Below are 27,655 nucleotides of genomic sequence, written 5' to 3'. Positions count from 1 at the left end.
AGACATGGAATTGGTCTTCTACCCATATGGCGTATTCTAGCACTGCGATCGCAAATAAATTATAGTAAGTAGATGTAACTAACGTTAACTTTCTAACCGAAAATCGTGATGGTAAAATCTCGAAATTTGTTTTTGTTGTATTGAAAACACCATGTATTAGTAGCGCCACCAAGTAGGCTTTCGGAAAATGATGACACCCTATTTCTCTTGTTTGCACAATATTATATTGAACAGAACTAAACAGCTAGAAACGGTTCAAGGAAATATTGCGTAAATGTAAACAATGTCGTTCAGAAGTTTCTATCGGAAAATATTTATGAAGTTTAATAGCTTAAATAAGCATGATTTTTCCCGAAAAGCATTTTATTTTTCTGAAGTTAATAAAGATAGAATCTGTTACCTCGGAGCTACTTTGGGTGCTGGTGTAACTTTGTTAATATTTAGCGATAAACTTCAGAAATTTGGTGCTAAAAGAGATATAGCATTAGTTCGTGCCAATCAACAAACAAAACCTGTAAGCTGAAGTAGAGTATGGTTTATTACTTAAGAGTCTAAATTGAATTTTGGGGATGATATGGTATTCATTTGCAATTATTTAATGTCAATTTGACCTTATATTTTCAGCTCTTCTGAAGCTACGCCCGTAGACAGATGTCCATCTCTTGCTCCTCCACTGTTAGTGACCTACGGGCTAGTATTTTTTTTAAAAAATAACCAACAAAATTTTTCCATTTTTTAACAAGTTCACTTTTGCCGCCAGGGCCCAGCGACTGTTCTGCATTAACCTAGTATCATTGCAATTTAAGGTCTTGAAATAGTTGAATTATTCACCCGAAAATACTGTATAAATTTCGCAAGAAGTAAATAAATAATGCAAACTGTTATTTCGTTATTTTATAACACCTGACACGAAATATCCCCAATCAATTCATTAAGAGGACGCTATGCCGTGGGAGAAACTTTTCATTGCAAATTCTCTTTCTCCTCTCTTAGAGTGAGCTCTGAAGTGCAAATGCTGAAAAAAAAAGCAACTTACAAACTATCAAAACAGAAACAAGTTCTAAGAGATTAACTTAGGATTATGACTTTTTTCATTTTGAAATATTTTTTCAGCAATTAAAACTTCTTGGCTTGCTCTTATGTATCTGAACTCACTTTTTCTATACTTTAAATTTTAAGTTATGGAGGGGAAACTGAATTTGCGATGAAAAGTTTCTCCCTTATAGTGCTTTCTTAATCTAATATACGAATCCCAGAAGATTTCTGTATCGGTATCTACACCAAAATAATCACCAGCTGTCTAAGAAATAGATTGGCATAAAAAATGAAAGAAAATAAATGAGTTACAGTGATGGGCTTCTATAAAGCTTGTGAAATTCTCTTTTTATAAACAATAAATTCAAATGTAATTTGTAAAATTTTTTTATGTGTATGTTTTTTTTTTTTTTTTTTCTTTAGCAAAATGGACTTTGAGAGCAAAATAGACATTGATTTAGCCCCTGTGATTTGAACGAGAAATTCAGTTTCAGTTAGTGCTAATTGTCATTAGTTTAGAAATCTTAGAGAGCTAACATAAAATTGATTATAAACTAATTAATTACTATAAAAGTTAGGTTATAATAGAAATTGGTCACAGTCCATTTTTCAAATAATGTAAGCTCAGGGGTAGTTTAAACATATTCACAAATTGTTGTGCATAAACAATACGATCTTTTAAAAAAAAGTCTCATTAAGATAATGTGTTTATAAATATTGTACTTTAGAAGAGATATTTAAAAGAAGTTTAAATAAAATATTTTGTTATTAATAAATAAGAACATAATGAGAACTTACTTCCAGAACTTCAGCGAGTTGCAGGATGATAATTTTTTTCTTTTATCTTTAATAGATGTTCCTTCTTAAGCCAGAGCAGAAACAAAACTTAACCATCCCATAATTAGGGATTACCCTAAATTTTAAAAAATGATATATTTCTTTTTGATTTGCGCATATTTGAAAATGATAATGCTGAAAAACAACATAATACTATTGCTTGCCACTCTGCAGTAGAATTTTAATACTATTCTGTTAAATATTGTTGAATCTGATTTTGAGAGAAAATTTTTATTGTGCTTTTCCTTCCATTGAACACTCTATCCTTCATAGGTATAACAAAATTTGCAAACGGTAATATGGATTCCAATTTTTTTTATTTATCTTCTTACTAAATTAAATTAAGTCCATCTACCAATTTCTTAATATTTGAAATCTGTCAAAAAAGAAAAATATGTTTATTGAGAAATAAAAATTGTCTAACATTATATTATGTACACCTTAAATATCTAAACAGTGAAGATTAATATTTATTGTATTTCTTTTTTCAATAGTCTAAAGATGAAGATGTGCAAATGTCTCAGTTAACCCAGAGAGAGAGAAGATATATAAAATTTGCATCTGTTGAATATGATGGGCAGCTTTATATGACACCTCAAGATTTCTTAGATTCGGTAACCGATTCTGATCCTCGACGTAAGTTTTATTTTAATTATTACTGTCGATGGATGCATTTGCTAATTTATTTGTTTTTGTCCTACAGAAGTTTTGTATTTTTTCCTTATATTTTTAAAAACATATGTGAATTTTTTGAAATATTTAAAGATATTAACTTTCAACTACATTCAGTTTTATTTTTCTGTGAACCATCTATTAAATTATATTAATGTTGTTTATTTTCTTAAAATTTTGCTGATCTCTAATTTTATCTGTATTTTTAACTTGTTTTTGAGAGTTTCACTTTTCTTTAAACATCCATTAGTGTATTGATTTGTGCTTCCAATTTTAAATACTAGAATTATTGATAAGACACATTTTTGTTCTTTTTTTAAATTTAATTTCAGCTAGTATTTAAACAGAATTTCAGTTTGTAAGAATTAAAAACCATATTTTCAAAGGTTTTTTACCATCAAAAAAGTAATGCAAGTAATTAAAAAATTTTAGGCATAAATTAAAAGATAGAATAAAATTTTACTTGATTTAAAATATTTGAAATTGATTTACGTACTAAAAATTTTGGCTGTACAATATAATTGTGTAGCCAAAACAAAAATAGGTGATATTACTATTTCTTACTAGCTTATTAAAATAAACTATTATCTGTGAAAAGAAAACCGCTTTTTTCTTAGAGTTTTGGGTATCGTAATATGTTATCTAAAAAAACCCTCCAAATTTTTGCAAGTATGAAAATATGTAGCAATAATGACTAAAAGGATAGACAATGCTAGTTAGAATGGAATTTATTGAGAATCAAGCAAGTAAAAAAAAATGATCACTAAACTGTGCCCCCGGCGAAATCATGTGCCTTAATACTATCACATTAAAATATCAGGATTTCAAAACTATCTGTAAATTTGTACCACTAACTGTTAAATAAGCCATGTGATTTTCAATGAAATAGTCACGATTCATTGAATACTTCTAAAAATGATGCCTAAACCCTAAAAGTGATTACCGTAATTTTGCGGAGCTACGCCGCGGTGTTATTATTTTAAAATTTAGTATGAAGTCGTATCTAACGGGGCGGCCTATATAGTATTACTTTTTTTTTTCTTTAGAAAATTTTGCTTTCTAGAAGCTCCACTGGAAATTTCATCATAATTTTTTCCACCTGTTACTAGTGCTTTTTATTTATTTTTTCATGCTTAATGTTACTCCAAAGAATGGTCAACGCACCTGGAATTTTTCCCTCCCCCATCCTTTCTTGGAATCATTTTCTGAAAACAAATTCTCTCCTTCCTTTCTGCCCTATGAACAGCTGTTGAGTGTAGGGGAATGGACATGGAGTGGAGAAATATAAATCAGAAAGGAATGAATGAAGAAAATCAGGGTGGGGTCAGTGATAAAATCAGTTGTAAGACAAATGCCCCCCCCCCCATTTTTTCCAGGAAATATGACTCTTCCACTTGTCATGAGATGCCTCTCTACTCCCCTTTTTTCTTCAACTGGTTAATAAGAGCATGTGAATGTTAGATGAATAAAGGGCGCTGATGAGCTTGGGATGACATTGAATATTCTTACAATTAAGATGTTAAAGAAGAATTTCAAACTTTCAACTGAAGGTCACTGAAAAGGGGAAAAAGCAATGTGTGAGAATTTAACACATGGATTTTACACATCAGAGAAAGACTGTCCTAGGCAGAATCAGTTCAAAAAAGAGCTGTTTTCTGAAGCCTGATTTAAGAAGTGAAGATGGGGAATATAGAAAGTTGTTTAAAATGCTTGGGAGAGCACTTTATCTTTTTTTTCATTGCTCGTATTTCTGTCTTTAGAGTTTGACCATCTTTCTCAGCTTATTTTTTTTTTATCATTTAATCTTCAATTCTGATCTTCTGTTGCGTTTTTGTTTTATTATTATTTTTCTTTTGTTAAATTTTTTTTTTGCTTATACTATTTTCGTTAATTTTTTTGCTTTGTTTTAACTTTTGTTTTATTGAAATTTTACTTTAACTTGTTTTTAAGTTATACATTTTAAATGCCTCCCATTAAGAGGAAAAATTATACAGCTGCGTTTGAGCTGCCAGCAGTTAAAAGAGAAAAAGAAACTGTGATAAATGGCTTAAAAAAGTGGAAATCATCCCGGGACAAAATGAAACCGAAAGTGATGCTAAAAGTGTGGGTGAAAAAGTAAAAAGTAAAAGTGAAATAAACAATGAATTAATAAACCTATTTTACTCTTATACAGAGAGTTCTGATTTTGAGGGATTTTAAGTGCAGTGATATGGGATATCTAAATACAGGGGTCTGTCCAGGCCAAATTTACTACTGTTTAGCGGTACCTTCACAAATTCAACTTTAGGAAAAACGGTAGTTTCAAAAATACTTTTTCTTAAAATTTTATTTTTGTATCCCATAGGAAACAATTAATCCATATTTTTGTGTTGATTTTTTAATATAATTTTTAATTTTCACAAATGATGTCTAAATTTTCACAAAATAGGTACCTCTCAGAAAAACCTAGACAGACTCCTAAAATAAATGATTCTTTAGTTTTTCTTTAAACAAAATTTGTTTGGATTTATTGTTTATTTCAAAAGCAAGATTTTAGATTGCTGATTTAAAAGTAAGATCGTTTCATTTATATTTTTAACAATTTAATGGTTTTTGATTTATAAATTATTTTGTTCAGATTGGTTTTCATTTAACTATTTAAACTATGTATATGTATATATATATGTATTTAGAGCGTGTGTTAAGTCTGTAATTAATACCTGCGTTAGTGTAGTAAAATTTGGTGGTGTGGCGTATCCAGTGAAAAGCTTTTTTTGAGAGCTCTGCGTATATACCAAGGCAGCGTTTCTCCACAAAATTACGGTATTTGAGTTTGTGTGTTGTAATATTGTACTAAAATATATGTATTGTAAGTAATTAAGACTTTAAAAACCAATTGAAAATCTACAATAACTGCCAAAAAACAATAGATAAGCAATCAAGATTCTCAATAGAATCAAGCACATCAAAAAGTGATTTCTCAATTACGCAAACCAAAATTCATGTATTGTACTGCAGCCTATTAAGTCACAATGACAGTATAATAGGCTGCAAAATATCAATGCAAATGTATATAATACTTTTCATAGTAACAAAACAAAGTTCCACTGAGATTGATTTCTTTCAAAACAAATTAGCTTATAAAGTATTAGCTTGTAGCCAGTCAAACATGTGCAGTTTTTGATATTGTAATTGAAATACATGAGAAAATATTACATTACCAAAAACAGGATGGACGAAATGAAAGAGAAAGATCTAAATTTCTTTTACTATCTTTCATTTAACAATAAAATCCCAAAAAACCTTTTATTATTTATCTAACAATTATTGGAACTTCATTAAATTCCTGGAATTTGCAATGAAATTAAGCACCTCAAAAAGTAATTACACAAATTGAAATTCATGTGTTATAATAATATCATTTTGAAAATGTCAGGACTTGAAAGATTCATGTGCAATTCTGTAAAAAAGGAAGGATCCGTTGATAGAAGATTGTAAAAAGTCATGGATTTATAAATAATACCTACGTTCTCAATAAGGTATTATTTATAAATTCATGAGCGTTTCCTTTTGCATCTACAGTTCTTAGAATGAAAAAGTAAATGAATTTTTAAAAAAAAAAATTCAATTATTTTTTTGCCAGGGAGAGCATTCTTGTTGATTTCGCAGTATTTAATCTCAGTGTTATATGTTTATAAACCTCTGCGTTGAGTGCTTATTTATAAAAACATTCACAAGAGCAGAAACCTGTGTGTTGATCTGCACACCATAAAAAATTATAAATCTGCTGAGTCTGTGATTAGATATTTGTCTTTACTTATTTTTGTCTGCAAGGGAAAATAAAACTGAAAGGCCTGTTGTATAGTCAAAAGAATAGAAAGACCTGCCATAATCTTCTACCAGGAAAAGTTTTAGTGTTTCCTTATAAATTCTGCACCTAGATTGTATTTCTGCATTTTCTAGAAAATGGTAGGTAGTTGTGTCAGCTCTTTATTAACAATGAGATCATAAATTAGAAAGCTAACATATATTCATAATTTACATTGTAATTTTACACTTATGTTTAAATAAGATATTCTATTAAATAAAACTTTCTAAAACACTTGCAGCTCGACTGAAACGTAAAGTGCTCTCTAAAAAGGAACTTCATTCATTATATGATACTACTCCTCATAGACGAAAAGGGTCTACTAGTTTGTTTCGATCTTTGCATGACAGAGGTAATCATATGCTTTTAAAACATTTTTTTTTTAAATATCAAATACAGAGTTGTTTTTATGTTTTTTTTATTTTTTTTTAAACATTATCTAATCTTTCAACATTAGGAAAAATTTCTCTTCATACTGAAATGCTGATTTTTTTTGTTTCCAATAAATTGAAAACAAAAATAATTTTGTTTGATTGATATTTTTTATTGGTCAAATTTTTCATTTAAAAATATTTAATAACGTGGTTTTGCCAAGTATAACTTTTGCTTAATAAAATATTAAGTATTGTTGTATTGCTAGTTTTATCAAAAATAATTTTTGCTTGATAAAATATTAGGTATTGTTGTATTGTTACAGCCATTTTCATTGTTACGATATTTCATTCAAAGATTTGCCCATTTACTGTGTTAGTCCTTTTCTCAAGCTTTGCATTTATATATTACACTTTATTACTTTCAGTTCTTCCTTTTTGTAGTAAGTTTTGACTAACTTCTCTTATCCTGAGTTAGAACAGATGCAGTGCACAAAAAACAAGAAAAATGTGAATTACCCTGAATTACTTTTGCTTTAATGATCAGATCTTCACATACTGACTCGATCTTAATGGTATGAAGGGTTAATTTGTTAGATTTGAGATAAAAAAATCATCTGGGAATGTCATTTGTTAAGCTTAATTTTTACAATGAATGTTTAAGATCTTAAGGTTAATGAAAATGTCCATTTGATCAAGGAATTATTTTATAGTTTATTTTCTTTTCTATTTTAATATTGTTAACACATTTTGCATATCTTATTTTTTATGTGTATTGGCAATGAACTAGGCTTTGGCCTTAAGTGTTGCAAATTTTTGTAGCTGTACTATTATGCTACAAATTAATCAATTCTTAAATACAATGCCTTTTTTTAAAATTATTTAACATTGCCCAATGTACATTGTCCAGATCATCTCCGCAATTTGCATTCCTTGTTTTGGAAGATGATTTTATATTGCAAAGTAATTTAAACGACCATCGGTGTCATTACAAATGTAGAGCTATATAATTTACTCTAAACAAAGATTTTAGCTACACTAATTCTAAAGTTCCATTTTGCAAGTCAATAGTATTACTTTACTGGTTTTGAAAAGCTTTAAAATGTGCAAGCTGGATGTAAATATCAGATTTTTCATGCTGATTACTGTGTTAGTCCTTTTCTCAAACTTTGCATTTATATATTACACTCAAAAAATTATATAAAAATCCAGTACTAAATAATTTATAATTATCAAAATATACCAATACATTTAAATAAAATTTTAATTATTATTTTTTTATAGATAAGCCATTTTAATATCATATTTTCGATATCTGACAGAAAGATTATTATCTGCTGTGGTAAAAATTTTTATAATAACTAAGTTAAAAATTTTTAAAATTTTCTTCATTTGATTTCTTTCTTCAATTTTTTTCATTTGATTTCTTTCTTCAATTTTTTTTTCTAGTGTGAAAACTTGATTTTTGTTATAATTTTGAAAGATGCTTTTAATATTTTACTTGGTGATTTGGTAATCTCAAAAATATGTGTGAGATATAAGTATTAAGATGTCATTTTTGATCACGAATTTAATCTAAATGTACTGTTGTTATAGCATTAAAAAATGCAATATTGATTTTATACCCAGATCAAAGTGCTGTTTTGTTATAAATTCCATTTTTTATTTTATTTCATTCCAGGCATCATATCATATACTGAATACCTCTTTCTTCTTTCAGTACTGACAAGTAAGTTTATATCAAAAAGTTATAAAAAATAATAGAGTAGCAAGATAAATAGGCATTAAAATATTAATAATTAAATTTTTCTGCTTGGATTAAGTAAATTATAGAATTTTAAAATTGATGCCCTAAAAATATATGTAGAGCTAAATAATATGAAATTTTGTTGTATAAAGAGTGAAGCATATTCAGTAAATAGTATTCTATCGGATGAAATCAAATGATTTATTTTGATATCATATTTATAGAGCTTTGTTTAGTTTTTTTCCTTGTATTAATTTTTGTTCTTTTTAAATTTGTTCTCTGCATTAGTACTTTGCTGTATGCATTAGTTTTAATAAATAAATTGCATTATAAATAATAATAAATTATTGCCCTTTTGGAATGTCTCTTTTGAGATCTTGTAATACTTTTAGATTTTTTAGAGTGCAAATAAAAATGAGAGCAGTTTTTAAATATTAAGTTCTGATATTAAGTTTTTGAATGATAAATCCTACCAATTCTCAATTTTAAAGCATAATTTTTAAAATCAGTCTTTGCCTTAAGTTTTAGCACTAAATTATTATAAAATAATATTAATTTTTCAATGAACATTTTATTTTTGAAGTTATAATGAAATATCTAATGGTGTAAACATTTACCCCCTTCCCCCCCCTAGCCTCAGATTTTAACTTGAAATTGTAAATAAAAAGTTAATAAAAAGTTATTTTTACCTTTAAAACTATTTTTTTTTTGTCGCTGTATCTTCATAAATTCATTGTCAAAGCTGTTTCATGGCTTGTAGTTTCTTGACAGTTGTTCTTTGTCCTTGCTGTAAGTTTTGCAAAGATTCTCTATTTTTGCCCTCAATTTATTTGTTTATCTACCAGAGTGTGTAGCGTTTTTAAAAAGTCTTTAAAGGTGCTTATTTTCGTTTTTTAAAAACCCTAAAGGCGCTTTTTTTCATTGGGTGTTTTTAAAAAGTGCTTAATTTTCATTTTTCCAAAATTAGATATTTTTTTAACCATGATGATTTTTGCCAAGAATTATACAAAAAGTGATTGTTCTATTCAACTTTTTCATAATTAATTCAACCCCATTCTTTTTCAACAGCGCGTATGAAAGCGCCATTCCCTCTCATGTGCAACTCTGTTGCATTTTGTAAGAGATTCTCCATTTCAGGCTTAATTTTCCGCCCTTTGAAATGGAATTGAAAATGTTTTTGAATTTTCACTGATTACAGGGACCAACTAAACATTGTCATTTTTTCCCTAAGTAGCAGCAGATACTTTTATTTTTCTTGTTAATTTCAACGTTTGTGACACACCATCCTCTTCGTTACTGGCAAGCTATTGACCTTCTTGAGATATTCTATTTATCGATCAGTACCATAAGCTTTGAACTTGACTTGGGAATCATTCATTAATTATGTATTTTTGTATGGGTCCTCGGAGCAGTGAAGAATCCCAAAGCTTTATCACCTCAAAATTTGCATCTCCCTTTTATTCGTTAAATTTAAGAATTAATTGAGAATTTTAATTGTAATGTTTTTACCTGAAGCGTGTCCACCAATTCCATAATTTTTTATTGCATTTTGTTACTTTTTTATGCTTATTACTTTTTTATTAATTATTGAATTATTACTTTAAAAACAGTAGTGTTAAGTTGTTTTATGAGATGACTCAATAATATTTAGAGGCAAGATTGTGAAAAAATAAGAAGTTAGAGGCTTTTAATATTTTGAAAGCTGCAAGAAATCTTATGTTTAGTTATGTAAAAAATTTAAATTTGTCATTCCAAAAAACTTTCATTCATCTCTTAATGGTTTTATTTGCAAACAGTTGAAATAAAAAGTTCAATTTTCTCAGATATGTTAAATATTATGAATATAGGGACCATATAATAATTTACTTCTGACAGAAATGTTTAGCTTCCATACTCATTGTATTTACATTTCAAAATTCTCAAATTTCATTGTATTTACATTTTGCCTTCCGAATAATTTCAGATTCGGTCTTAGGAGCTGAAATTTTAGTATGTCCTTCCCCACCATTAGAAAAAACTGCATTTATTATTGGCAATTTTTTTTCTACTTACTACACAGAAAATATTTGGTAATCCAGAAAGTAGGTTTTTTGCAGTGGCATCACATTATTTGTTAGTGCCCCTGTGGCAGAATTATTTCGGGCCTTCTGCCACATACCTCTCTAATACTAATATCTTTGTGCAAAAAACTTTTAAAAATAACAAATCTGCATATTTTTTTTAAAATTCTAATATTATGGCCGATATTCTCACATTTTGTAAGGAGAAAACACATTCTTTTTCGCATTTTGTAAATCATCAACACATAAAAAAAAATAATAAATTCTTGAAATCCATAGCAGTAACGACAAAAAAAAAAAAAGATTGACGGCAAAATCAAGGGAATCCGACTCTTTGAAAAGGGTTTACTAAATACATGTTTTCATTTTGAGATTCAGTTGTAATAAATAATATCGCATTAGAAAATTAGAATTTTAAAAACAATTGTAATAACTACATAAAAAAATAGAACGAAAATTTCTGTAGAAAGAAATTTTTTTTTTTACTTCCCAAGGGAAAAATCTTTCTACAAGAATTGGGTAACGTTCTGCAACAATATTGCCGTGTCACCACAATTCTGCCAAGAGGGTTAGCACAAGCATATGCATTTGAGCTGATGATTCATTGACAACCCAGAAAAGACATTTTCAAATTGCTGACTAATCTGGCATGTGTTTATTGAAAGTTTCAAAATGTTTTGCGCAATCAAATACCCTGTCGCATACGAGATAGGATCGTTCATCTAAATTTTCAATGCAAGGAACACCAAAGCTTGTGTAATTTAGTGACAAATTTAAAAAATAAATAGTTTGAATGTGATGAGTAATTCCATAGTTAGATCTTGGTTGTAGCAATTCAATAAAGAATGTAAAATTGATCACACTGATGAAGCATGTACTCCTTTAGCCCAGTTCTCATAATTAGTTACTTTCATTCCAGCACCTACAATAATTCCAGAACAACTACAAGGTCTGATTTGTTTTTATCTACTGGTTGAGATTACAAACGGTATCCTTCTTTGACAAGGTCATCCAAACACTTGTGCTCTGGATTACTCGTATTAACTATAAAAGATAATGCTTATGCTACAACTGTTCTTTGAGAAACAAAAATTATATTTTTTTCTTAAAATGTATCTTTAAAGATCTTAATCTATGCAATTTATTTAAGGTCTGCAATTGAAGATGATCATCTTAAATTGCATATCTTTTTTGTTAAAACCAAAAATTGAAAAAATATTTTCAAACTTTTGAGAATACTTACTTTACTAGTGATGATTTACTGTATTTTTGATTTGAAGTGTATTCTTATATTATTTAAAAACATTTTGAAGTGCTGTAGCTTTATTTATTTTTAATATTTAATTTTAATAATTAATTTTAATATTTATTTATAAACTTTAGAACCTCAATCTGGCTTTCGTATTGCTTTTAATATGTTTGATACTGATGGTAACCAAAGAGTTGACAAAAAAGAATTTCTAGTGGTATGTACTCTTTATCTCTAATATATTTAAAATTATTTTGATTCATTAGTTTTTATAACATTACTGTTTATTTTATTATATCAAAATTGCTGAAAGACATAGCATCTAGTCATTTACAGTGGAGATACTAAAATTATTGACTCTGCCTTTCAAGTTTATTTAAACAAAATTCCCGAAAGAATTGTGCCATGTAGGTGAAAGTAGATGTACAGTAGTCTTCTGGTGCTCTTGTACGTTATGCTGAAATGTTGGCCGGATAACAAAATAGTTTGATAAGGCAATGCTCTGCTTCCTACCCACTCTCCCAAGAAATGGAAAAAAAAAACGCAGTTACTCATTTTAACATAAATGACTTATGAAAAAATTCTCATTGTTTATTAGTAAACTTCAAAAATATAAAATGAATTAATGCTATGGCTATGCTGAGTCAAAATGTACAGACGATCACTTTAGCTTTCTACATTTTTGCCTTCTCCACGTACCACAACGAGTTTTATAATGGCAGTTTTCTATGTTCTTCAATTTGTTTTTAGTCTGGATTGTCACAAACCAAATCACAATGGAATTTTGTCAGTACATGAATAGTAGTTTAAAAATTTCTCAGAATAAATCTTGTATATAAAAACAGCCTCTTTATTTATTTAAACTCATTATCTTTGGCTGTGTAATTTTATCTTTGTGTAATTTTAGATGATAAATTATTAAGTTGAATCATGTGTCATTCTTTTATGGAAAATAAAACAGTATTCTGTAATTTTTTGCACATTGTCTGTAAATTATTTATAAAGAATTGGTAGGTAAATTCAACAAATTGGATAATTGATGGATATGGATGCATTTTGTTTTTATTCAGCATTCAATTCTTATTCCTATTAGTGCCTCAATCTTATTCAAATATTTCAGGAAATTAAAAATAGTTATAATGAATAAAATTGTGATGTATTTAATTCTAATGTATATTTTTCTATAAACTTAAACTTAAGTATTTAAAGACAATTTTGGGTCTAACAGCTACAGTATTTTATGCATCAAATATAAGGAGTAATAGAATGACATGATGTTGACCTGCATCTTTATTTTTGAACAGAAATGCATTATAAATGTTTCATAAATCATTTCTGGTATACTTGTCAACAAAATTTTAATCCTACTGAGTATCAGTTTTCCCAGCCCCCTATCTCGAAATAAATTCTTATAGATTTGAAGCAGTCAGGAGTTTTACTTACTTAGGGTCAATTATTACTATTGACAACAGAAAACCAAATCTATCTGGCAAATAGGACTGTCTATGGTCTGAGAAGATTTATTAAATATATGTTTCTTTCTAGAAAAACAAAGATCTTAATCTACAAAACTCTTGTCCGTCCAGTCTTGACATACACTTCTGAAGCTTGGACAATGACAAAACTGGAGGGAAAATGTATCACAATATTTGAGAGAAATATTTTACGGAGTATTCTTAGTGGTGTAAATGAAAACAATAACTGGAGCAAGAGATTTAGCTTTGAACTGTACAAGATTTTTAAACAGCCTGATATTATTAAATACATAAAAATAAATGGAATGAATTGGATTGCCTACGTAATTCGAATGAGTGATGTCAATACAATAAAAAAAGAAACTGCTTTTTAGACCTGCTGGAACAAGAAAGCAGGGAAGGCCGCTGTTGAGATGGGCTGACTCAGTGGAGTCTGAATTTCTTGCAATTAATGAAAAGAATTGGAGATCAAAGATAAATCTGAAGTCTTCATGGAGAAATCTTCAAAGGAAGGCATTGGCTCATATTGGGCTGTCTGACCAACTATGATGATAATGAGTATTAGTTCTTGAATTATTTTGATTCCATCACTTAATGTAGCTGGACTATAGCTGGAAATATTTAGCTCCTCTCAACAGATCCGGAAAGACTCCAACAGACCTAGAGAGAAAGAAAAAGTAAACTATTTAGATCCAAAAATTTAATTTTGTTCTCATTTTGTTCCCCAATTTCTCACTATTATATACAATTCTAATATTTTATATGCATCTATATATACTTAAATACTCTTTTATCCAGCTTATTTTCATGTAAAGTGAAGGAAAATTATAAATGCATCAGAATTTTTTTTAAATCTTAAACATAGACCTTATTACATTATTACCTATATTCACCACTCAAAGTTAAGCCAAAAGTAACTCAGGGATTGGGAAATTCACAGGTAAGGGTTACTCGCGTGTTAATTCTCAGTCTTTAGTCTCAGTCATGATATAAATTTTCACTTTTGTCTCTTTCAAAAAATGACTTCATAAGGTCAATATTCTGATTTAAAAAAAACACTATTTAATTTTGTTCAATCTATAAGTTATTCACTATGTGAAATTATATATTGTAGAGCAATTTTTTTATTCAAAAGCTTTGTAATATTGAAAGTGTAAAGTATAGTCTATTAAAAAATAACGAAAAAATCGAATTATTTTTTATTTTGCAGATTAGAAATCAATTTGAAAAATAAATGAATTATAGAATCCTTTGTTTAATCTATTTGCGTAGGATGTCTGTATCCTTGCAAGACAAATCTGCAATAATATTTTAAATATGTACAAGGTGTGACTATTAATTTCCATGATTAATCTAATAACTTCTGAAAATTATTATGTGAATTACATGCCCATTTAACTGGTTTAGAAATAATTTCTACTTCTTGTAATGAACTTCTGAAATTGAGTGATTTAAAGTCCTCTTTTGGAATGCTCTTTAATTCTGATGTTAGAGTTTTTTAAGGACTTTGACATTCTCAAATATTTTTCCTGTATCAAATTTTGTTTATGTTGGAGATCCTAGGGATCTATCTGGGATTATGACCCATCTAGTATTAAAACCAAAGGGATCATCTTCACCAACTTAATTCAAATTCCTGTCTACACTAATGATAGTGTTATTGCCTAAACTGAAAAGCATTAATGGAAGCATAACTGCTATTGAAAGATCAGCTGCGAAAATACACTTAATTGTTACTGAAAGCAAAACAAAATATATGGCTGTGTGTAAGACATCAATAAACCTTAACTTCTTACAAATTGAATATCAAAAATTTGAACTTGTCGATGGCTTTAACTACCCTGGCTCAGTCAGAACAAACTAGATACTGAGATAAAATGACACATTGTTGTTACAAATATGTACTTAATCTATAAAAGAATTTTCTACTGTAAAAATTAGTAAAAAGGAAAACTAAATTCATGTTATATAAAATACAGTAGACTTGTGCTCGCATATGGTTCAGAAGCGTGACTGCGACAATAATCACGTAAAAATCTACTTGTTATCTTCGAGAGAAAACTTTGGAAAAAGAATCTGGGTAAGTGAATATCAATAGTACAGTGCTCTAAAAAAAGGACCACACTGGATAACTTTTGATCTAATGATCGGTTACATCCAGAATCTTTAGTTTTAAACCGATTGGAACTCAAACCCTGACTAAGGTATGCTGACTGTATTAATGGGGATTTCAAAGCACTGAGTGTGAACATCTGGAACACCTTGGCTGGAACTAAAGCAAAATGGAAAAATATTATATTGAAGGCCTTGGCCCATATAAAGTTGTTGAGACATTTAAGAAGACTGTGGAGATGAAGGATTCATCATACTCTTTAGAAAAATGTCAAAAGGATGTCATAGACATTAAAAATATCAGAATTGAAAAGCATTATGAAAAATGACTTTGAAGGTTGTTTGAGAAACATTTACAGCTAAGTACAGAAGTGCATTCAGGAAAGCAGTAGTTACTTTGAAATATGTTAAATGTGTAGGTAGTGTCATAATAATTTTTGAAGTTATTAACTCAGTCCTGAATATTAATAGAAGTACCTTGCAGTAATAAAATAAATGGAGGTGTTATCGACACAGCATTTTTCGATTTGATTTGATTAACAAGCATATTGGTTCTTATGGCTCATCTACCTGCTTCAACTTTGACTTTAAGCATTTCCTCTTCAAATTCTCAAATATTTTAAACAAAAAAGATGAGTGAACAATTCTATCAATAATGTTAAGACAAAAAACAAAACAAAAAAACACACACACATCACAAATTTGCTTACACAATACATATGGATAACATAAGTATCATGTCTCACTAGGTGTCTCTCTTTATATATCTATATATACATATATGTGTGTAAGTTCTCAGACCCAGCTAGGTTGATTCAATCTTTCACACCTTCAGTGGTGATCGATAAAATGAGTACCAAGCATGCTTGGAGACTGTCCATCGACCAGCCACCCGACCTGAACCTCTGCTCCTGCACCCCAGAGCTCAATGTCAAGAAAACTGGGATGGGAACAGTATGCCTTGGTTCTCCATAGGCTGTTGTGCCACTGAGTTTAGTTTAATTTTTATATAATATGGTTTATAAACATGTTTCCTCTGATGTATATATATGTAGCAGAGCAGGGCAAAAAGCTAATTTTTTTAAATTTGTTATTTCTTTTGCCAATAGTTATAAAATATTTTATAATATATTTCATATTGTTTTGCTTTTTTACAATATCAAGAATAGATGTGTTATTTTAGAGTTAATTAGGCAAGAAAAATGACTGTGTGAAATTATTTGTTGTCTCTATTCACAGTTATTGTGTACCAAAGTTTGCGCTCGTTAAAACAATTGTTAAAGCTAAAATGTGGTAGATTTAAGGTAAAAGACTTGTGACCCATTGCTGAAAATTTCAATAAGTGTTTACACCTCTGCATCATTGCAAAAGGCAGCCACTTTAAAACCAGTTAAATTTATTTATTAGTAAAAGTCTACTCTTATTATTTGTTACATTTATTTTTAATAAATTTAAGTTAAATGTTATTTCTTATAAAATTTATTTCTTTTTAATAAAGTTATAGTTAACAGTTTGTCCGGCTCTTTTGCTGCACCCTATGTGTGTATATATATGTACACAAATATTTATCAGATATATATACACACACACATATATACATATTTATCAGAGAAGACAAAAGTAAATAAATCAATTTGTCTCCTTAGTTCTCCCTATTTTGTTGAGTTATAAATTTGGGGCATATTATTACATTGTTATCTAAAAACATACAAAACAAATCGTGTGACAGTTATTGTGAGTTCTTTAGCAGTTAGCTCATTGTTTTATTGATAATATATATGTTAGTTTTTTGGGGATTTTTTAAGTTTGAAAACTGGTCTTATTTTTATTCCATTCTTGAGCACACTATTAACTTTTACGTTTTTATGTTTTAAAATTTATTTTATATTTTATCTGTTTTGCAAGTTTTCATTTATGTTGTATATTTATTTCTAAGCAACAATTTTTATTTGTTTATGCCTTCAATTTTTTTTAATAATTTTATTTTGTTGTAGTCTTTTTTTTATTATTTCCATTTTATTATTTTCTTAGGTTCTGCATCTTTTAGTTAAATCATTTTTTAAAAAAACTGCTGAAAATCTAGGACTTTATTCTGGTGTATCTCCTAATGTTGTAAGTAGTTCCAGTGTTTGCTAAGCTTGTTTTATACATAAACTATTTTTCATAAGATATGGGGTTTTCTATCATTGATGTTACTAGGAAATTTATGCTCTTTTTTACACATACACATATATATCTATACGGAAAGTCGACAAAATGATGGAAACACTTCTATACTAATACTTTTTTACATTTCTCAAGAAATACTGAAAGAATAATTTTATAACTTCAGAAGTGTTTAATTTCTCATACTTATCAATGCAGTTTAAATATCTTAGAAATTTGAGGGACTGACAATAAATTACAAATGGAAAATAGTGTTTTTGAAGACCCTATGCTGAAAAATGTAACAATAAATTTGTTACTTGTAACAATTACTTTTTGTTATTATATGTAATAATTGCACAAAATTTCTTAAACCTGTTTTAAATATTTATATGTAAAAGGATCATTTTTCAACTAATTGCAAACTTTATTTAATTTAAAATTGAGATATTGTGATTCAGTAAACAGCATATAAAAAAGAAAATTGAGCTTTTTAATCAGGCAATAAAATCTTCAGAATCTTTCTTTCTGAATTTTGACTGTAATTCAGAAAAGCCTTATAAATATTTAAAACCTTATAAATATTTTACAAAAAAAAAAAATCAATGAATGTGAAGTTTTCAAAAAATAAAAAGTTAACACCCTGAGTAATTTTTAACTTAATTGTTCTATTTTTACTTAAGGGTCTTTTCATGGTTTGATTTGGTTTGATAAGGGTCTTTTCATGGTTTGATTAGCACAAATTAGATATACTGTTTCATTAATGCTAACTATGTGAGTTCAATTACAAAGCCAGTTTTCCAAAATTAGGATTAGCATTTTTGGCTTTAGCAATATAGAGGTAGTTGCAATCTGGTCAATGTGGCATAAATATTTTTGTTAACAATGCAGGTTTTCACTCTTAATATTTTTAACCAACTCTCTAGATTAATTGCTGCAATTTCAAATGTTTTTTTCCCCTAATAAAAAAAGTTATTTACCTAAAAATAATTTCATGCAAGAATAAATTTCATATATATATATATATATTTTAAATTATTTAATTGAGGATGATGTCAACTTGGTGAATCAGAGTTCTACTTTCAATCTTTTATCTCATTTCTTACCTAGCTAATAACATTTTTACATCAAATTAAATTATGTAACTTTATATTATGTGTAGAATTTTGATTAAAGCAGTTGAATAGTTTTTTAGAAATAAAAATAGTATGCCATTGCATTAAAAATAAAATGCTTTTATGCTAAGAATGAGATTCATGCAAGAATTGAGATTCATACTATATTTACCTCCTTAAAAATTACCATTTTCTTTACTACCTTAGTTAATTCAAGATAGTAACTTAAACTGAGTTTGGAGGAAGATTAAATAATCGCATAAAGAAGCAAACTTTACATATCCATTTTAAACCATAATTGAAGCATTTAAAACAATTTTCATATATTTCTTATTTCCATTTTCAACTACTTGGTAACTGGTCTATAAGAAGTTCTATAATATTTTTTGGTATTTTCAGTAAAATGTTCCTCAGAAATGGGATATGGTTTCATACTTACATACTTATAAAAATTTCTAAAATTTTCTTTGAAGTTTTATTTCCACAATTTGTTTACACTTACTGTTCTTTCTGCAAGTGACAAAATTTTAATTGTATGTAACATGGCATTTTTCTGAAAAGTTGAATTTTAATTCATTGTGAAACATTGTTATTTTTATACTGTTTTATGTAGTTTCCTCCAATATTTATTGCACTTTCAGCTGGAGAAAATTTTTAGCACAGTTGCAAGAAAAGGAAATATGTTACGAAGAAAAGATCGATCTGGTAGCGATGTAAGAATTCTCTTTCTTAGTTTCGTTTGATCAGTTAGCTTGGACTTGCTGCTTTTGTTTTCAGTGCTATGGTTATTCAGAAGGCATGATTTTTGCTTAATGATTAATTTTTTTAACGCACAATAAAATGTATGTTGCTTCACTTTAGACTGCTTTGTTTTATTGCACTATTTTTTAGCACAGCATCAATGTTAAAATAATTTTACATCAAGTAAAATTTAACTTTGACAGGATGATGCAGATTTTGATACTGTGGATACAACTTTATTGATTCATTTGTTTGGAAAAAAAGGAAATGAAGACCTCAGTTATGATGATTTTTATAGGTAAGAGGAAGGTTAAATTATGACCCCTTAAATGATTAAAAATTCAATTGCCTTAAATTATTTTGCTAATATTATTGTCAAATGGAATTAACATTGCTTCAAAGTTAATTTTTCTTTGATTTTAAACTGCATTTGGCTTGTTCTACAATTTTATGAAAAAGACATTTCATTATAATATTTTGATATTGTTTGACTGTGAAAATACAAATAAAAAAGGTTTAATCATTTTTAATTAATGATTAATTAATCATAATTAATCATTTTAAAAATAACAATTTGAGTCCTATTGGAATTTGCTTATAAAGGTCTCAAGTAACCTCATGAAAATCCTCATAAATATTGTGATGCAATTTGGCAGGAGGGGAAAAGGGGCAGAGAAACTTAAATATTGATATTCAGTTAAATGATTTATTGTTTCTTCTGATGTAGCTTATATACTGAATTGAATTTGATTAAGCTGGAGACTTTAGAATAAATTATTTAGAAGTTATTAAGGTTTTATGTGTAAAAAGTACAATGTGTTTGACCTTCACCTGTTTGTGTTCCTGACAATGCTATCTAAATAAGTAAAGTATTCTTCCATATATTTTTTAATACTGGATTTAATAAAACCAAACTTGAGTCAATATATTCATTATTCATAAAGTTATGAGGTTTTTTTTCTTCTAAAAAAAGTAATATGTTTGAATTGTACTTTGTAAGAATAAAACCCTTATAATATTTAAACAATTTATCCAATTGGCTCAGATATTCTCATAAAAAATTCATATAGTTTATTTGTCTAGTTAGTATCTGAACAGCAATGTCTGATTGGTAAATAAGTGCAACTTAAAAATAGTATTTTATACATAAAAATCTTTGCAATTTATGATATGTTAGTCCTATGGATTTGGATTCATACTACACTGCTGGACAATTGCTAAGGACGGATAACACTATCATCCATAGCAACCACAAACTGAAAGGAAGCAAAATGTGGAAAATTAGAATAAGTGCGGGATATAGTAAGAAGAGGTATGCATATGCAAATTTTTTTTCCACGTCTGTTCATCACATGATAGCGCTGATAAGAGCTTTAAAGGTTTTGATGCGTGTGGAGAGTTGTTGTTTCAAGTCAAAGTTTTACAGGAAAGATTTAGTTGACGAACTTGAAATTTTCGGCATGTCTTCCCGATATCACTTAGATGATTTTAAGCGTGGCCGAATTATTGGAAAGATCGAAGAAGGGCGAAAAATAACAGATGTTGCCAGAGAGTTCGACATCGGTCACAGCGTTGTTGTACGGCTGTGGAAAGCATTTAAAACTACTGGAATGTGTAGTAGACGGGGGAGGTCGTGTTAGAAGTACGACGCCTGCAGAAGACAGATACATCGTCCTATCAGCAAAAAGGAACAGGCGCACCATAGCTCTGCTGGTGGCAAATCAGTTTCTTGCTGCTACAGGAAAGCAGATCTCCTGAAAAACTGCTGCCAGACGTTTGAGGGGAGGAGGACTATATGCCCCCAGACCTGCTGTGTGTGTCCCATTGACCAGACAGCACCGTACTGCCAGTTTGCAGTGGTTCAGTCTGTCATCGGATTGTAGACGTCAACTGATCTGGCGCGAGAGTGGTACTGGTTATCGTCCAGAAAATATCCAGGAAAGTGACCAATATCCGACATGCACTGTCATGGTGTGGGCCGGCATCATGATCAATGGCTACACCCGCCTACACGTGGTTGCAAATGGGACTATGACGGGCCAACGATACATTGATGAAGTTCTACTTCCTCATGTTCGTCTTTTTCGTGGTGCTGTCGGTGATAAATTTGTTTTTATGGACGACAACGCAACATGTCATCGAACACTCGCTGTTCAGGATTGTCTAGACAGTGAGGGTATTCAACGCCTCGTATGGCCATCACGTTCTCCAGATCTAAACCCCATTGAAAATGTTTGGGATGCTTTGGGGAGGCAACTTGCTGGCTGAAACTATCCTCCGACAAACAAGAACACCCTCATCCGTGCACTGACAGAGGATTGGGATAAATTGCCTCAACAGCTCCTGGATAATGTTGTGCAAAGTATGATACGACATATAGAATGTTGCATCACACTCCACAGTGGACATATCCCGTATTGACACCTTTCTTCATGTTGCCTGCTGATATTTAGATGCATTGTTCCATTTTTCCGTATGCAGCATCAATTGAACATTTTTTTTCTTTCAGATGTTTCACAGCTTTTGTACTTTCCAGAACAACGAATATGCTTTATTCTAATGTCTGAACAGTGTGGCAACTATATTTTATCCTACTAGGTCTCATGCCTTGCTTAATGTTATGCTACATTGCAATTTGTGATTCGTCCTTAGCAATTGTCCAACAGTGTATTAGTCCTATCCTTACGTAGTTAGCTGTATTCAATTCTGCGTAGAAATATTTTTTTAAAAAAACTCGTTTGTCTGAATATCAGTATTTAAATGTTCCTCTTTTACCAAATTTTCCCTAAAACCCATAGTGGTATTTTAACGCCAGGTCATCTGAGATCCTATTAAATTAATCTCATGGAACTGTCATGCTATCTTAAATGTCTAAATTTGAGTATACTATAATGCATACTTAACTACATTGTTTTGAAACTGAACCTATAGTTTATTTTTAATTAATAAAGTTTTTTTTTTACATACAAGATAGATCTAGTTTTTTTTACCTAAAAATCACCATACATTTAGATTTTATTCTTAGTTTTTAATAGATTTTCTCAAATAAATTTTAAGATTAGGAACAAAATGATGCACATAATTTATAAACTTTAACACCATTTTTTTTTATAAATTAAAAAGATTTCATTATTTGTGATGTGTAAAATATATGTAGCAGCGGAATTTCAAGATATCTGTATGCTTTTACAATAATAAAAATGTAAATGAGAACTTTTACAATTCATTCTTTTTGAATTAAATCATTCTAAAAAAAATTTTATTTCAGTTCATAGACTTTTTAAAAAAATAACTTAACAAATTTTCAAACACATTTAGAATGTTACAAATAATTCTGTGTTTGAATGAATAAAGTATGATTTGTAATCGATTCTTTGTTCATTTAAACATAGAATGAATTATGACATGTATTATAGTTGACATTATTATTTTGTTTATTCAAACTTGTTTGTTGGCATTAATTTTTTTTTTTGTTGATATAATGTGTTTAATCAGCCTGAATTAATTTTGTAAATAAATAAAGCTATCAAACAACTTTTAAATTTTTCAGACAAGTTTGCAACATATAAAATCAGATATTTAAGGTTAGTCATAAACTGAAAATAATTAAGTAACACTGGTTTAGACCATGTAGCTATTATTGAGTTTGCATTTTCGTCTTATACGCCCAAGATAAAATGTTTGATTTCTCCCTTAAAAAAATCTATGAATAATTTTTAGAAAAGTTAAAAAAGAATGGGAAAAGGTTGCTTGAAATTTCTAGTTTTGTAGTAGATTTCTTAAATATGAAAATGTGCCTGATATTTCTTTCCACTTTTTAGGTTTATGGACAACCTTCAAACTGAGGTACTTGAATTAGAATTTACTGAGTTTTCCAGAGGAATGCCTACTATTTCTGAAGTTGATTTTGCACGAATTTTGCTACGCTATACTCTTGTGCACAGTAGTGATTATGAAGCTTATATTGAACGTGTTCATGAGCGTATTCCTGATGAAAAGGTTTATATTCCTAACTATCAAAATAAGTTTCAGTCTATAACAATATATTATGTACATCAATCATCAATTGCTATACATATCAGCATAACTATTTTATTGAGTGTTCTCTAACTGTTATAATGAATGGATAACGTTAAAAACCAGTGGTTTTAGGTTGATAAAGTAAATACAGTAAAAATAATAATAAATATAGTATTTATTTTATTCTATAAATTTTATGCAAATAACGCTCAATTATTTTTAACTGAAGTAAACAAAATAAGAAATCCATACAATTTTCATTTGTTGTAAAAGCTGGGCTCTTCAGAAGTCAGCAAACTGTAATATTTTGTAAATATCATGTATCAAAATGCAGGTAAGGAAGTTAATTCTTTTGAATTATTCATCAAGAGTTACTTTCTTTAATATCAATCAGACTTGGGAAACATAAAAATTCAAACTGTAAACAATATCACCTGAAAGAATGCCTAAAAGTCTAGAAATTACTCTTTGAGACAAAGTGAAGAAATAGTATGTATAAGTGAGATTTCTTATGCAAGACCAGTTTATTTCCAAAAAACGCCTTTTTTTGAAATCAAAATAAACAAATTTGTTTTTTGTTTTCCAAGAAAATAATAGGATTTTTTAAACTTGCAAGCTGTTTTAAAATCTTATGTATAAGAAAAAAAAATTATTTCCTTTTATTGCATTTAGCATAGCTGTCAACTTTTTTACTTTTTTCTATAACATTTTTGAAGTGGTAGCGAAAAAGCAGAGTAAAAGCATTAACCTACCAGTGGTACTGCTCTAACAAAGTCATAATTTTTTCATCCCTTTAAATGGTTGAGTACTTGAAAAACCACACTCTATTTTCTACCTACAAATGATCCTGTGCATAGGAAAACTTCCTGATTTTTTTTTTGTGCACCAAACACCCACCTATATAGAATTAGTAATGAGAAAAATGTCTGATATATCATGTAAAAAAATAACATTTGGAAGCAGTAAATATTAAAATTTCAAAACTGTAAATGAGTTTAAGGAATTAACAAATTTTTAAATGCACCAACATTTCACACATTAATGATTAAAATTTTAATTTTTTTATACATATTTTTTAATTATTAATTTCTTGGTGATTAAAATAATTTAAAATTGTAATTTTTGCAATGAAAATCATATTAATGTAAAAAGTTGCTACCATCAGAAAAAAATCATGAAAGTTCTCAGGTATGGTTTAAAGTAGCCAAATATTTATAATGCTATACTAAGCACAGTTAAAGAGTTGTTGAAAAGACAAGAGCAGTTTTGATTTACTTATTTGAAACTTGTTAAAAAGGTTTTTTTTTTTTCTGAATATCTGTACTGCTAATTTTAAAGAGGTAGAAAACATGTCTTTATTTATGAAAGATAAAGTTCAGCTTATCATGCACTTTAGTTAATTAAATGTCATTTAATCAATAAAAAAAAAATTTCTAAAAATTGTCATTGATTATATGAATAATGCATGTTTTAATCTTTGTTTACTTTAAAGACCTATTATTTTTCATGTTTTTTAGATTTTATTTGTGTTATCTGTCTACCTCTATTCTCATGTTTTTTCAACTTATGTATTGCATTGTTATGATTTAGAATTGTTCTTCTAGATAATGTTTAGTGTTATGTTTTAGAATCATTGTTCTAGATAATTAGGGAAGAATTAGGAAATTTTTCTCAAGAAATTTAGTATCAGCCCTGAACAATTGCTTTCATACTAATTATCCTTGAAAATATTTGTATGAAAATTTTACAAAGGTATAGTCAGTATATTTATTTCAAAGAAAAGATATGCCCAATAGAATGTTTTATAAACATAAAAAATACTATTTTAAAAAGGGTAATTTTTAGTTTTCAAAATCCTTAATCTATTTTTAACTAGAAAATATATTTTTGAATCATATTTTTTAATTTGTTTATATTTTTTGTATTGTTAAAATGTACGGCAATCATATTTTCTTAGATCTATTATATAATTAATTTGAATGTAATTATTTGTTATAAAAACTTGTACTTTTTTGGCTTACTAAAATGAAATAAATATTCTATGATACTGACTTACCAAAATCTGATCTATGCATCTAAATAATTTGTTCATACTATTATTTATCTTTTAGGGTATTTCTTTTTCCCAATTTAAAGCATTTTGTCAGTTTTTGAACAACTTAGATGATTTCTCTATTGCCATGAGGATGTTTACTTTTGCAAATAGGCCTATATCTCAAGGTATATTTCTTCCTTTTTTTTCATATTAAAAGTATTTTTTAAATTCATTAACAATGTATTTTTTAGAGGAATTTCATCGTGCTGTTGCCATATGTACTGGACATAGTCTGGATGCAAATTTAGTAAATGCTGTATTTCAAATCTTTGATGAAGATGGTGATGGACAACTGTCTTATAAAGAATTCATAGCAATAATGAGAGACAGGCTGCATAGAGGTTTCAAGGTACATGTCTATCAAAATATGTTATGTTTTTACAGTTCGAGCACTAATTGCTGAGGACCAATGTTAGTCCATCTAGACAAGCAATAATTAACACAGAATCTAGGGTTGCATTCTACTCTGAGTTGTAAAAAGGAGCAAAAATAAAATTTCAACATAAACTTACAACAGTACTAATGCTACCAAAAATTTCACAATCTTATTGATCAGTAAAACTCACAGCAAATACTCAGTGTGTTATTCAATAGTTCACGTTAGCTGTAGATAGCTTGCTTAAAAGATATGCTGCATAGGTATGTCTGAAACAACATCAAAGGTTATGACTTGTTCATGCCTGACATATTTCCTGCCTCTCAGAGTGAAATGTGACCCTATATTCTATTGTCAATATTGCTTACTTAGTTTGGCAGCATCACCTCTCTTGTTTTGCTAAGGCAATTTTGACTCGCCATGTATATGTATGTATATATGATGTTTCCTCATTTAATTTATTAATAATTTTTAAATGAAAAAGAGCTTAAAAACTTTTTAAGTTTCGGGTATAATTTTCTTTTCACTACCTCTGGAAAAAGTTTTCATAGAGAAAAGCATAAAAATAGGTAGCTATGGAGCTGTATGATAATTTTAACTTAATTGCGGTTCTGCACGTAAAAAGTCATATTTTAACCTGTAGTCTTCTCTGCATGGCTTAACTGGTTTTTCAATGTTATGAGATAGGGAAATAGTGTATTGTGAAGAAACATTCTCATAATTTCACCCATTTGCTAAACCGCCAGTTAATAAAGCACTGGATTGAAAAGAAATGGCCCAAAAAATTTATTGTTTTTTTTTTTTTTTCATTTGTGTAATTTGGAGTGCTAAACATGAATCTGCTTTTTGCAAAATGAGAAATTTTATGTAAAAAAAATGCAAATTTAGTTTTTTTGCATATAACTTTTTACTTGGTTAAAGACAGAAGATTTTTGGTTGCATACCTGAAAAATAGAAAACATTTCTTACAAAATCAGTACTTTAAGTTTGGCTGTTGGGTAATAAATCAAAAATTATGTTCATGACAAAAATGCCTATAGCACTGGAATGGTGTCTCTTTCAATACTTCAATGAAAAATAGGTATAAATAATTAATTGGAATTAATAGTTAACTAATTGGTTTGGAATTTTTTAAAAATTGTTTTGTTGGACCTAGTAATAGAAAATCAAAATACAGTACAAAACCTTTCATCTGTTATCCAAAAAACCATGATACCAGAAAACCATGAAAAATTTTGCCTGGTTTTACAGGCATTTTAAACTATAACTATTGTGGCAAAATGGAAATTCCAGTCACCCTTGAAGTTGAATAGAGGGAAGGTGGGGGAAATATTTCTTTTTTAACTTTGAAAATCCTTAGTTCGAAAATGGGTGAAGAGAAAAATTCTACATTTTCTGTGTATGGAAAATATTTGTGGTCTTTAATTAGCTGCCATCGTCAACAAACTTTGTTTTCTCTTTGATTTATGAGGGAGGAAAGCATTACATGTGTTCATCAGTGTACAGAATACTAAAACAGCTATTTTTTTAAAATTCAATATTAAAGAAGGAATATAGTTAAGCTGTATTGAATATTTTTTTGCATCCAGAAAACCGGGAAACTCAGACATCAAGGACAGCAATGGTCCCCAATGTTGTTTTCCCAGCACTGTATTTCCACCCCTTAGGGAAGTACTGACTTTTTCTGAATTACTATATTCTTTTTCTAAACTTTCCCTAAAACAATTTTTTTGATTTTTGATTTTCAATCTCTTTTCA

At 28.7% G+C, this 27,655-nt stretch overlaps 1 protein-coding gene across 6 annotated transcripts in view; it reads left to right on the top strand.

Annotated features, from left to right (window-relative positions):
- Positions 1 to 237: 237 nt before the first annotated feature.
- The window catches only part of LOC107446245 (Mitochondrial calcium uptake 3), a 58,814-nt gene continuing 31,396 nt past the window's right edge, over positions 238 to 27,655 (top strand). For 3 of the 6 annotated variants that reach the window (XR_011638237.1, XR_001584367.3, XM_016060845.3), the window contains exons 1-11: positions 239 to 514; positions 2,367 to 2,508; positions 6,633 to 6,743; positions 8,444 to 8,491; positions 11,953 to 12,035; positions 17,437 to 17,517; positions 19,307 to 19,378; positions 19,610 to 19,704; positions 23,228 to 23,405; positions 25,538 to 25,646; positions 25,713 to 25,870. Coding sequence is in view for 4 of the 6 variants with exons in the window: in XM_016060845.3 (XP_015916331.1) it covers positions 284 to 514; positions 2,367 to 2,508; positions 6,633 to 6,743; positions 8,444 to 8,491; positions 11,953 to 12,035; positions 17,437 to 17,517; positions 19,307 to 19,378; positions 19,610 to 19,704; positions 23,228 to 23,405; positions 25,538 to 25,646; positions 25,713 to 25,870 (1,308 nt within the window). In the remaining 2 variants the exon portion in view is untranslated. Of the gene's footprint in view, positions 515 to 636; positions 676 to 2,366; positions 2,509 to 6,632; positions 6,744 to 8,443; positions 8,492 to 11,952; positions 12,036 to 17,436; positions 17,518 to 19,306; positions 19,379 to 19,609; positions 19,705 to 23,227; positions 23,406 to 25,537; positions 25,647 to 25,712; positions 25,871 to 27,655 lie in introns of those variants that run through there. The other 3 variants (XM_071187663.1, XM_071187662.1, XM_016060856.3) reach the window with 3 other exon arrangements.

This window comes from Parasteatoda tepidariorum, chromosome X1 (genome assembly GCF_043381705.1).
Source record: "Parasteatoda tepidariorum isolate YZ-2023 chromosome X1, CAS_Ptep_4.0, whole genome shotgun sequence".
Taxonomy (NCBI): domain Eukaryota; kingdom Metazoa; phylum Arthropoda; class Arachnida; order Araneae; family Theridiidae; genus Parasteatoda; species Parasteatoda tepidariorum.
The sequence above is the reverse complement of the archived record's forward strand: the minus strand, read 5'-3'. Positions and strand labels throughout refer to the sequence as shown.